The sequence below is a fragment of the Notechis scutatus genome, chromosome 13 (assembly GCF_049901735.1).
Source record: "Notechis scutatus isolate UNSWTSFEM ecotype Mainland chromosome 13, rNotScu1.2, whole genome shotgun sequence".
Lineage (NCBI taxonomy): Eukaryota > Metazoa > Chordata > Lepidosauria > Squamata > Elapidae > Notechis > Notechis scutatus.
This window is the reverse complement of record NC_142021.1, coordinates 9,966,657-9,979,152: the sequence shown is the minus strand read 5'-3', so window position 1 is coordinate 9,979,152 and position 12,496 is coordinate 9,966,657. Positions and strand designations below refer to the sequence as shown.

Here is a 12,496-nt window from a genome sequence, read left to right as displayed (position 1 = left end):
CTATCAGTGAGATAGGTGGCATAAAAACTGAATAAATAAAAATATTCATGTTATGACTTAGGTGTGTGGGTTTTTTTCACCCCTTCTCCACTCTTTGCATTTTTTTAAACTTCCTTTTCTATCTCTTTATTCAACATAGATTGGAGTTGACTTGTTCATTTTGCAAAGCCAAACAGATGCTTTCAATGAATGTTTCTTTCCTCATTTCTAGTAAAGAAATCAGAAGCAGTGAGGGAAAAAATAAGGCTACCCATGAAAGTTGCTCTTTTTGAAACTGCATCTTTATTGCCGAAAGAAAAAAAAATCAAGTAAAGGTAGTTCTCGACATACGACAATGAAGCCCAAAATTTCCATTGTTAAGTGAGACAGTTGTTAAGTGAGTTTTGCCCCATTTTACGACCTTTCTTGCCACAGTTGTTAAATGAATTACTGCAGTTGTGAAGTTAGGAGCACTGTTGTTAAGTGATCTGACTGCTCCACTGACTTTGCTTGTCAGAAGGTCGCAAAAGGGGATCAACGTGACCCCAGGATTCTGCAACCGTCATAAGAATGAATCAGTTGCCAAGTGTCTGAATTTTGATCCCATTATTACAGGGATGCTGCAGAGTGGTGGCAGTGGCCTAGAAGTGGAGCTCTCGCCTCACAATCAGGAGGCTGTGAGTGCGATCCTAGGTAGGGTGGACATTTCTCTCTCTGGGCAAACTGAGAATTTATCTGCTGAACAAAACTCCTCATTGGTGACAGGAAGGGCATCCGGCCATTAAAATTTCTTCTAGCTCCATTCAATTGCCCAGACTCCACTCCACAATGGATTATGGGGTCATTAAAAGATGATGATGATTATAGGGATGCTGCAATGGTTGTAACTGTGAAAAGTGGTCATAAGTCATTTATTTTCAGTGCCGTTGTAACTTTGGTCTCTAAATGATCTGTTGTTAAGTCGAGGACTACCTGTAACAGGATTGGTGCCTTGCCACAGCAGAAAATATTTACATTTTAATGGACTGATCCTAAGAGGACAAAGTTAGAAGAGAAACATAAATGATTCGAAGGCTTTCAGAACAATGTACAGAAATGATGGGATGAAATAAAATGCAAACTTCCTTTCTGACCTCTAGAGGCCAACTGAGGCATTCCCAGAAAGAAACATTTTAATTGTTGAGAATAAATTATGATCTTGGGTGCCAACAGATTGAGAGTTTTGCCTTTTTTAGAATTTCAACTCTTATTAGCTTTTTGGTGAATCTGTCCTGCTTTCCCTCTGGTATCTTGTAATTCCTTTTGTCATTTTTATTTAATCTAAATATTTCCCTTGCCACAGCATCTGTCTCTTGCTGTTGGATCTCTAGAGTACCCATCCTCAGTTCCCCCAGGGCAAGAGATGATGGATAGAATTGAATAAAATAACAGAAATGGAAGGGACCTTGGAGGTCTTCTAGTCCAACCCCGTTTAGGCAGGAAACCTTCTATTATTTCAGGCCAATGGTTGTCCAACCTTTTCTTAAAAACTTCCAGTGATGGAGTTCTGGAGGCAAGTTTTTCCACTGGTTAATTGTTCTCACTTCTCCTTAGTTCTAAGTTGCTTCTCTCCTTTATTAGTTTCCACCCACTGCTTCTTGTCCTGACATAAGAATACTTTTTAACATGGCGGTTATTCTAATAAGTGTTAGAAAAAAAGAAGTAGAAAGTAGAAATTGGGGAAATATTATGTATAGTGAATTATAATAGCACAGGCTATGATTACTATGTATACACAAATGTTAGCAGCTGAAAAAGTATTATGTATATCTAAATGGTAATATCCCTATGGAATTGTATGCAAAATATATTGACTGTCCACTAAGCACTTATGGATGTTAAAGAAAAAAATTACAAATAAAATTATTTTAAAAAAAGGTGTTGTTTTCAGACACCCACCTGGGATTGGTTCCCAGGCCCCATGAATGGGGAAAAGACCCCACGAATGGGAAAAAAGCAGCCCCTCCCCGAAGTCCCTCTGTTTCCCAACTTTGCAATGCTGGACTACATAGCCCATCTTCCATCCCAAGGCAAGCTAAGCCTCATTTTGCAATCAGACAAGGTGGCAAGAAAGAAGCACCATGCTGATGCCCAAAGCTTTTTGCATCGCCCTTTGCATTGCTGGTTTTTTTTAAAAAAATATTATATTACGATTATTTTCCTCCTTTTGGGTAGCATTTTAAATCTAAAATAGTAGCGCGCTCAGGGCGGGGGGGGGGGAAACGTTCCCTTTTCGCGCCAGAACGCCCGCGCGCCACCGCGCAGGCGCACCCCAACACGGGTGGGCGGAGTTATCGAAGAAGGCGCGCGCATTCACTCTCTCAGTCGAGAAAAGCGGGTCGGGTCTGCGCAGCGAGAGAGCAAAAGGAAAAAAGTGAGCCTGGGCCAAGTTTCTGAGGCATTCCCACTGCGCAGGCGTGACGCTAAGCCCCTCCCTCTGATTGGTTAATTCCACGCGCGACTAACGTGACCGGCGTGCTCGCTCCCGGTCCTCCGCTGCTGCTGGTGGTGGTTCTTTCAGGGCGATTTGAACTAGCGCGCTTCCGCCATCTTCCCTCGCAGCCCGCCCGCCCGCCCGCTTCCCCCTCAGTAACAGCGACAACCGCCAGCGGAGAAAGAAGGGAAGGGAAGGCAAAGCAAGCAAACGAGACGCCCCGAGAAGGTGGGTTGCCGGGCGAAAGCGAGGAATAAGGAAGGCCGCGGCCGGGCTCGCCCACCTCGCGGGGAACGGCGAGGCCTGCCTCTCCTCATTTCTTTTCCTCACCCCCCCCCCCCCAACTCCACCCGCCCCCCCCAAAAGGGCGGGAAAGGCCTTCCGGATAACCCCCCACACGGCCGCGAGGAAAGAAGGGAGGGGGCCCCTGAGGCGCACGCGCGGGGCGGGTGGGCGAAAGACGGCGGTTGGCGGGAGGCCGTTGGCGGCGGCTGGGGGGGGGGAGAGAGAACGCGAAGAGGGCGTTGTGCGCATGCGCGGGGAGTGGGAAGGAAATGGGCGCCCAAACGCAGCTCGCTCTCTTTCTTCGGAGGTGAGTCGAAAAAGGGGTCGGGGGTGGATGGAGGGGATGCTGGGGAAAAAGGGCGCGCCTTTCGGGGAGGGGGGAGTCTTCAGCCTCCATGTGGTTTTCTCCCCCCTTTAAGGGGAGAGGCCTAAAAGATGAGGAGGGGCGCTTTTTTGGGGGTCTCTTCTACCCCTTCCAGACTGTTTCCTTATATGGTGGAAGAAGGTGCTCTTTTTGAGGCGGGGGCTCTTTATTTATTGATTCCCCCCAGACTTTTTACTTGGGGGAGAATACCAAGAAAGGTGGGAGGAGGCGCCCTACTTCTGGAGGGGGGGTGTCTCTGTTTTGCCTCCCCCCTCCCAGTCCCGACTTCTTCATTCAACGGGTCCCAAGAAAGGTGGGGGAGCTGCCTTTGGGGGAACTCTCTCTTCTGCCCCCTCCCTCGGCATTTTGCCTTGAAAGATGGGGACACCCCCCCCCAATAAGGGAAATCTCTCTTCTAATCCCCCAGACTTTACTTTGGGGAGATCCCAAGAAAGCGGGGTTCTTCTACCTTTCAGATTTTTACCTTGGGGGGGGGAATGCCAAGAAAGGGAGCCGGCCCTTTATGGGGCTCCCTTGTGTCCTCCGCAGTTTTGTCTTTAGGGGGAGATGCCCCTTCAGGGGATCCCATTAAGGTGGGAGGGGGCTCCCTTGTAAAATTCCTTCTCTCCTGACTTTCCTTTGGGGGATATGCCAAGAAAGGGGAAAGGGGGACTCTTTTCTGCCCCCCAGACTTTTGCCTTGGGTGGGGTGCCAAGAAAGGTGGGAGGGGGTCCTTTTCTAAGGGCACTCTCTCTTTTGCCTTCAGACTTGGGGTGCCTGGAAGAGGGGAGGAGGTGCATATTCCTATAAAAGGAAAACAGGTGATTTGATTTTGCAGCTGGGCCCATTCTCCCCCTTTTTTCCCCTTTTCTCTCTCCTTAGTCCAGTCATTTTTTCAGTCTGTTTTTCATCATCTCTGACAAGGCCCTGGTTGTGCAGTTTTGTGTGGAATGTGGCTGTGTGTGTTGTTTTTATAAGGGCTGGAAGGTGTGTGTGGGGGAGGAAATGCGTGCAAAAACCTGGCCAGCCCTCTCCCTTCCTGCCTGCCGCCATTTACTGCTGCTTCCTCCTCCTCGACCCGGATGGAGAGCGGAGCCAGCCATGCGCTTCAGAGTGTCTATTGCCGCCTCCCCACTCATGCTTTGCTCTTTCCCACAGACGCAGCATGGCCGCCCCACAAGGAGAACCCCAAGTGCAGTTTAAGGTAGGGCTTAGCGGCCTCCTTTTCACCCTGTTTTTTCTAATGATTTTGGCCTGGGGGAAACCTGCATAGCAAGCCGGGCCTCCAGACTTTCTTTGTTGGTTTGCAAATCCACAGGAATTCTTTTCTGGCTTATGCTGAGCTCCTTTTTGGGCTGTTGTTTTGCTTCAAAGAAATGCCTGTTCTAGATGGAACGTAAATTTATTTTAACTCTGTTGAGGGCTGTTAGAAATTTGATATGGTTTCTTAGAAGACAGATATGTAAAATATGACCAATCTGATTCCCAAATAGGCTTGTGGTCTACACTGTATGCCTGTTTTCTTATTATGTACTTGTAGGTTTTAATGCTGGAATACACAGTTTAGTCCCAACTCACAGAGTGTCAGATTGCTATCCAAATGTTGTAATTTTTAATGAATCATGTTATCTGATTATTTATGTTGAAGGAGTTTCTTTTGATGCATTCCTATTGGAGAGTGAAGGTAGTGCTTTTAGTAGATTAGTAAACTTTTTTAAAAGTTGAATTGTATTTGTAAATATAGGAAAGATTATACATACTATATGTACTATAATTTAATATTTTCCAAATAGTGGTTATTCACTATTCTATTACAAACTGGTGGGTGCCTTTAATTGTAAAATTTTATAAATTTTATAATTTATTTCAAGTACATAGAAATATTTAGATGTGAGTTTTCTAGTCCTTTTGAATAATTACAAAGAAATGGAAATAAAGCAAAGTTAATAGCTCTCTATATAAACCATTCTTTTGCTTAGATTTTTCTTAGATTAATACATGTTTGCCAATAAAACATCAAGATGGGAAAATATATAACATAAATCAATTAGCTACTGTTTATTTCAAGAAACATTTTTCTGCTAATTTGTTGCCACAACTTGAATAGCTTGCAAGGTATATATCTGAAATTTTGAATATATTTTAGTTTTTTATTATCAATGCTTTATTTTGAAATAATCCTGTTTTGGACGAGATGGCTTATGTAAATAGTTTGTAGATACATCTGGTTAATTGTAGTATCAGAGTTACTAGCCTAGCCAATTTTATGTCTACAAAAATTTACATCTAGATCTTTATGCTATATTCTGTAACAATTACAGCATACAGAGTTGGTATATATTTCTGTTTTGTAAGATTGATACCGGTAGAAAAAATATTAGCATAAGACAATTTTCTTAAAAATCATTTTTTTTTCCAGCTTGTTTTGGTTGGTGATGGTGGCACTGGTAAAACAACATTTGTGAAGCGCCACTTGACTGGTGAATTTGAGAAGAAGTATGTAGGTATGTAAACTGTTTTAAGTCATCTAGACACATTAAAATGATTTTGATACCTGTCTTACCTTTCAGAGGACCAGATCTAAACTGTAACTGGAGTGTAAAATGCTAGATATCTATATAGTTATATGGTCTGTACATTCGAAGGGTCTAGGGTCTCATATTTTTTTGAGCTGAAAAGACATCTGAGCCATAATTAGCTTTTTCATCTGGTGGATCAGGGAGTGGGGTGAGTGAAAAGAGAAAAAGGGGTGAAACTGCTGGGGAAAACATCTTAAAAATAAAAGCAAATAACTTAAAGAAAAGTTGCTTAGTAACAATTTGTAGACAAGATGCAGACAGGCCCAAGATAGATAAATAACTTAGAAATAATCCTTGAAAGCTTTGTGTTGTACCTTCACATGCAGTATAGCAACTAACATTTTGTTTTATTGTAGCTACTTTGGGAGTTGAAGTCCATCCTCTGGTGTTCCACACTAACAGAGGTCCCATTAAATTTAATGTATGGGACACAGCTGGTCAAGAAAAGTTTGGAGGTCTGCGGGATGGTTACTACATTCAAGGTCAGTTCAAGAGTGACAGGAGTGTCATGCATTTAGTAAATAAATAGGTTATCTGAACAAGTATTTGTGAACAGGAAATAAAGACTATGCTACTTCAGTCTGAAACTTCAATAACTTAAGTGTTCCCATTTCTGTTTTCTATCAAAATTTTAGAATTGTGTTTTCATATTTATGTTAAAAGATGATAGTAATTCAAGATTTATTACCTGTGAGTATCCTATATTTTGAAACTTAGTGAGAAACTACATCAAAATGAATCTGCATTAAGGTTAAGATACTGTGGAAGTAACAATGCAAACATTTGGATGCACTTTTATATAAAAATTGCTTTAATATTAGAACTGTAAATTGTGCTGCTATCCCATTGACTAATACTGCCCATGGCTTTACCTTCTAGCTCAATGTGCCATCATAATGTTCGATGTAACATCAAGGGTAACATACAAGAACGTACCCAACTGGCATAGAGATCTGGTACGAGTGTGCGAGAACATCCCCATAGTTTTGTGCGGTAATAAAGTGGACATTAAAGATAGGAAAGTCAAAGCAAAATCCATTGTCTTTCACCGGAAGAAGAACCTGCAGGTAAGAAGAATCTCTTCTAGCTCACAGATGTTAATGTGAGCTAGTTTGGGTAAGGAAACGTCTGCAAGAAAACAGCTAAGCTCAGAAAGCACCAGGGACACACACACACACACCCTTGCCAAAGGTGCCTCTTTTGCAGCTTTAATTCTGGAAGGTCTGCAGTTTAATTCAACAAGCATTTGTTAAGTGCTTCTTGTATTGGGGAGGGGGGAAGCCCTCTTTCCTTTTTATAGATTATGTAATGTCATTGAAGCAAAATAATAATACCCATAATTGATTTATGCAGGCGTTTCATTACACAACTAGGAAGCATCAGTGTTACCTACTTTGGTAATTGAATTCTTTATTGTCATTGTACGTGTATATACACAGTATACATAGAACGAAATTCACAATGAAAGGTTTGCAAGAAAAATAGCTCAGAGAACATCAAAGACCCCACCCCAGTTCAATCCTGAGCTAAAAATATTCTATCGATCTTTCATTGAGTTGGCAATGATTCCTGAAGTGATTTTTCTCTTCCACTCTGCTTACTCTGAACTCTCAATTCCAATAAAAGTGGGCACCTATCTTAGGGTGATAAGATTTAAAGTAAGTCAAACGAGCGAAGTGCATCTTCTCAGAACACAAACCGCCAATGCACCGTAGAAGTGAGAGAAGTCACCTGCAGAGGATAACAGATACCTTAATCTCTGCTAACTCAAGCTCCCTCTCTGTAACCTTTTTTTTTGTATTTAGTACTATGACATTTCAGCCAAGAGTAACTACAACTTTGAGAAGCCCTTCCTTTGGCTGGCGAGAAAGCTCATTGGAGATCCCAACCTCGAATTTGTTGCCATGCCTGCTCTCGCACCCCCAGAAGTTGTTATGGATCCAGCGTTGGCAGCACAGTATGAGCAAGATTTACAGGTAGCCCTTTAAAAAAAGAAAAAAGGCCTTTGCCCCCTTCCTATGGCCTGGACATTTTTCCCAGAGCTCTTGACCCTTTTCTTTTCCCGTCTTCCAGATTGCTCAGACCACCGCACTGCCAGACGAAGATGACGACCTGTGAGGGAGACGAAGCTGGAGCCCAGCGTCAGAAGTCTAGTTTTATAGGCAACTGTCCTGTGATGTCAGTGGTGCAGCGTGTTTGCCACTTTATTATTCTAGCTGACCAGAACATGTGCTTCAATCTTTGGGATGCTGAAAGAGAGAATGGGGTTTGGTGTGTGAATGTGGAAGTTAAAATAAAATTCCTTCATTTTTGGACCTGCATATTTAGCTGTTTTGGACTGCAAATTTACTCCACATTTGAGTTACAAATCTGACTGCTGCAGTCTCATCACAGTATTCAGTGGTAAATCTTGTTTGTTACTGTCATTCCCATTCCTTTTTGTTTAGATCATAATAAAGTTGTATTTCAAGTACCCAATCAAGCGGCTCTTTCAAAGGATAATTATTTGGAGCAAGATTTGGAAATTAAAAAAAAATAAACCACTTCCCTTCTAAAAGATTTCTCCACACAGGTAGTAGCTCAAGCTCATAGTTCAGCATCTAAATTTTAAGCTAGTTTTCTGGCCTAAATGAATTTATGAGCCTAAGTCTCATTTTGGTTTGGCCTAAATAATTGTTGCAGGTAGATCCGAAGTGTACAATAGATGCCACCCTCTGGGTTTCTAGAGTTGAGGCAAATCATTGAATGCTAGATGAAATTATGAAAGGGCTGCTTCAGTCAGATTAATTTTTGAGAAACATTCTTGGGTCTAAAGGGTGATGCGGTGGCCTAGAGGTGGAGCTCTTGCCTCACAGTCAGGAGGCTGTGAGTTTGATCCTAGGTAGAGGAAGATATTTCTCTCTGGGCACATTGAGAATATATCTGCTGAACAAAACTGCATTGGCGACAGGAAGGGCATCTGGGCATTAAAACACTGCTAGCTCCATTCAGTTGCCCAGACTCCACCCCGCAAGGGATTAAGGGGTCGTTAAAAATGGATGATTCTTAGGTCTGAAGGTGTATTTCTTCTATCTTGGTGACTGCCTGCAACCACTAAACCCTACCTGACATGCTGCTAATTGTTAATGTCTGGTTAAAGGGGAAGGGTGCATTTTCTTGAAGCTGATTAAAGGGAGGATAACAAACCATCATTGCAGGCCAGAGAGGCTACTGCCAGCCCTGGAAATAAATTTAGAGATCCTACCGAGGACTGGTGCCTCAACATGCAAGCATCTCATCTCATATCAAGCAATTTTAAAAAGCAGAGATCCTTACGGGCACCAAGGTAGATACCTGTAGGTACTGTTGGTGCTGGAGAAAAAGGACAGATGTGTAGCATTGTGAGTTTGACATGATTGTCTTCTGTAAAGGTTGGCTAAACTGATCAGCTAGGACCACATCTTCAGCCTCTAGAGCAGGAACGAGGAACCTATTCTTGGCCAGTTGCTCGCCTAATATTTTTGTAAGAGAAGGGTTGCAAATATGGAGGTTGAGTGGGCACAACCAAAGCCAAGGAGTCTTGTGCATTTCCTGCTGTATGATGGCATGAAAACCACCTGGCTTATGATCCAAGCAGTCCTCGCTGACTGCAAATCCAGTTTTGAGACCAGACACTTCCTCTATTAAAGAGGGACAGGCTTTCGCTGGGCAGGGCTGCCTATAATAGCAACCCAGTTGCCTTAGTTGAACAGCTGTTGGTTGGGATTCTGGTTGTAGGTGAAAAAACAGCAGCAGCATATTTGAACTGAACTGAGGCAGAAGAAAGCAAGTCTGACTTGATTCTGATTCGTCTCGCCTTCAAGAGAATTGGTAAACGTGTTCTATGTTTAAATACCACAGGCAACGGGATCCCAGCCTGGCTAGGCTTGAACCTTTATGTTCCACCTCAACCTGATACAATTTCAGTCTTTGAATCTTTTAATCCACAAAACGGAACGCCTAACCAAGTTAGGGTCTGCATCGTGCTGCATCTTGAGCTACCTGAAATGCTGTCATTGGTGAAACAACAGGATATAAATATTTCTTTAGAAAACAAAAACTACACAAAACATAAGCTTGGGGAAAAATGGTCTCAACTAGGAGAATGTTCAGGAAAAAAAATTGCTCAATTACAGAAGCAGAGAAGAAGCATTGCACACTCATCAAATTTATGGCGGATCCTGTTTTAAGGGTGGGGATTGAAACTTGTCCCCCCTGATGGTTATTGTTCACTCATAAATTGGTCTTAAATCTCAGAAATGGAGTAAAATTTCAGGTAAATGATATGTTTTTAAAGATGGGGACGAAAAAAAATTGAAAAGGCACCTTATCTCTTAACAAAGTTGAAACGGTTACTTTTTGTGTCTTGAAAATGGGACTTGCATTTCAACCAATCGAGATGGCAACCTATAATTTGTGAAGTGGCTCATAGTTCTGTCAGTTAAAAGCACAACATTACTCAAAGGGAGATGGTGGAATAGAGTTATTTACTTGGGAGGATCTAAATTACTCCTAGTGGTTCCAGGCAGCTTAAGAGCCAAATAAAAATATACCTTCCAATAAAATAAACCAGAACAGCATTTAAAAGGCTTGGGAAATAAGTTTTTGAGCCACTTCCTAAACAGTAAAATGTTTGCTTCATGTCGTTTGTTCCAAAATACGAATCCAACCAAGAAGAAATGTGAATTGGACATTGATATCCCAGAGATCCATGTACGCGTTTGTACAAAATCCATTATATATGTTTCATCTGTGTAAAGATTCCATGCATCACAAGGACCTAAGGCCCATTTGAGCCCACTTGTAATGTCTAAACCAACATTTCTCGACCTTGGCTACTTGAAGATGGGTGAACTTCAATCCCCATAATTTCCCAACTAGCATGCTGGCTGGGAAATTTGGAAGTTGAGGCCCATCCATGTTAGATGGGAAATTCTGAGCGTTGCCCTGAGTTGCTCTGCGGTTGAGAAGCCCTGGTCTAAACTGTCTACTGAAGTCAGTCCATAAGGACACCCCAATCTCAACGTCACAAATGTCCAAATAAAAAGAAAACTCTTATCCAGAAGTCTCCCAAATTTTGAAGTCTGCTCTCCACCATCTACTGTATAACAGTTCCTTGATGGCTTTCACCTCTTCTAATATTTCAATTTTGGAGTCTCAAGTTGGAGTCACCAACTTACTCATTGGTGATTCAGCTTCCTCGTGACCAACTTCCCTTTGGATTCTGGGATTTTAATTTTTTTTTTTTTAACATCATGGAATTGGAAGTGAATCATTCTTTTTGAGCTAATGGACCCTGAGCATCTCTGTTAAATCATTGTATTCGTCGTAGAAGCCAATTATTTTTCCTCCCTTTGGCTCTGCTTGCATGACTGCCTGGATCAACTAAGAGGAGGAGAGACTTCTGTGGCTTTCGTCTTCACAAATAGTGTAAAGACCACACGGTGGTGCTCTGCTTCCATTCAAGCATTATGCTCTTTGCTGCAGCACAAGCACTTTGAGCTCATTTGAGTTCAGAGCTGAGAGTAGCTGATAACGTCCAAGCTAAAATGTAGAATTACAGAATTAACAATTGGAAAAAACCTTGGAGCTCTTCCAGGCCAATCTTTTCGCTCAAGCAGGAGGCCTTCTATTATCCTGGACTTCTATTATCCTGGCTGTCCAGTATCTTGAAAACCTCCAGGGATGGAGCACCCATAATTTCTGAAGGGAACCAGTCCCTCTGATTGTTCTCACTGTCTGGAAATTTCCCCTTAATTCTCGATTGGATCTTTCTTCGTTAAGCCTATCTTCTCTTATCAAGCCTTGGTGGTGCAGTGGTTAGAGTGCAGTACTGTGAGCTACTCCTACTGCAATTTGGCAGATCGAATCCCACCAGGCTCAAGGTTGACTCAGCCTTCCCTCCTTCCGAGGTGGGTAAAACGAGGACCCAGATTGTTGGGGGCAATATGCTGACTCTGTAAACCGCTTAGAGAGGGCTGGAAGGCACTATAAAGCGATATATAAGACTAAGAGCTATTGCTATTCTCTTTACTCTGCATATCTGAAAAAGAAATTTCTCTTTCCAAATTGGTTTGCCAAAAGCATTTCCCTCCTTCCATCCCAAAATCTCCCTCCCCCAAGTCTAATAGGTAACATTTCATGCACCAGACCGCTGCTTTTAATGCTTGCATATGAGATGGGATTCAGCCGGTTCTGACCAGTTCTGGAGAACCAGTAGCGGAAATTTGGAGTAGTTTGGAGAACCGGCCAATACTGCCTGTGACTGGCCCTGCCAACCCCATCTATTCTCTGTCTCCCATTGAGTCCCAGCTGATCGGCTGGGTCTTCTTTGGTTGCTCTGCACAGGAGAACAGAGCTGGAAAGCAGGCTAGTGAGGTGGGGAGGGAATGGGGATTTTGCAGTATCCTTCCCCTGCCATGCCCACCAAGCCATGCCCACGGAACCGGTAGTACGGTAAAATTTTTGTAATCCCACCACTGGTTTACATCTATGGGCCCAATGCTTCTAGACAATACTTTTATGGAGAATTGAACCCCTCATCAGCTTTTTACCAGCAATCTATATCCCTTGTACTCCAGGACAGGATTTACTCAGTACATTGGTTGAACAAGCCACATCTGGCCTATCATATCAGTCCTAGCTTGCAGACCATGGTGAATGTATTCACACAGCTGGGTAAATCTGGTGTTCAACCAGAGCAAAAAAAAATCAATAAATTCCAAATTTCTTGCTGTGCAAAACATTGTGAAAATGTTTAAAACTGGCTGGGAACATGAGATAAAAGCATCCAATTAA

The 12,496-nt window shown here is 42.6% G+C and overlaps 1 protein-coding gene across 1 annotated transcript; it reads left to right on the top strand.

The window, feature by feature from the left end:
- Positions 1-2,532: 2,532 nt before the first annotated feature.
- RAN (RAN, member RAS oncogene family) lies at positions 2,533-8,158 on the top strand. The gene is made up of 7 exons (XM_026689337.2): positions 2,533-2,680; positions 4,260-4,305; positions 5,521-5,605; positions 6,037-6,162; positions 6,560-6,747; positions 7,486-7,656; positions 7,754-8,158. The coding sequence occupies exons 2-7, from the start codon at positions 4,267-4,269 to the stop codon at positions 7,796-7,798; spliced, it is 654 nt and encodes a 217-aa protein (XP_026545122.1). The 5' UTR covers positions 2,533-2,680; positions 4,260-4,266; the 3' UTR covers positions 7,799-8,158.
- Positions 8,159-12,496: the final 4,338 nt, after the last annotated feature.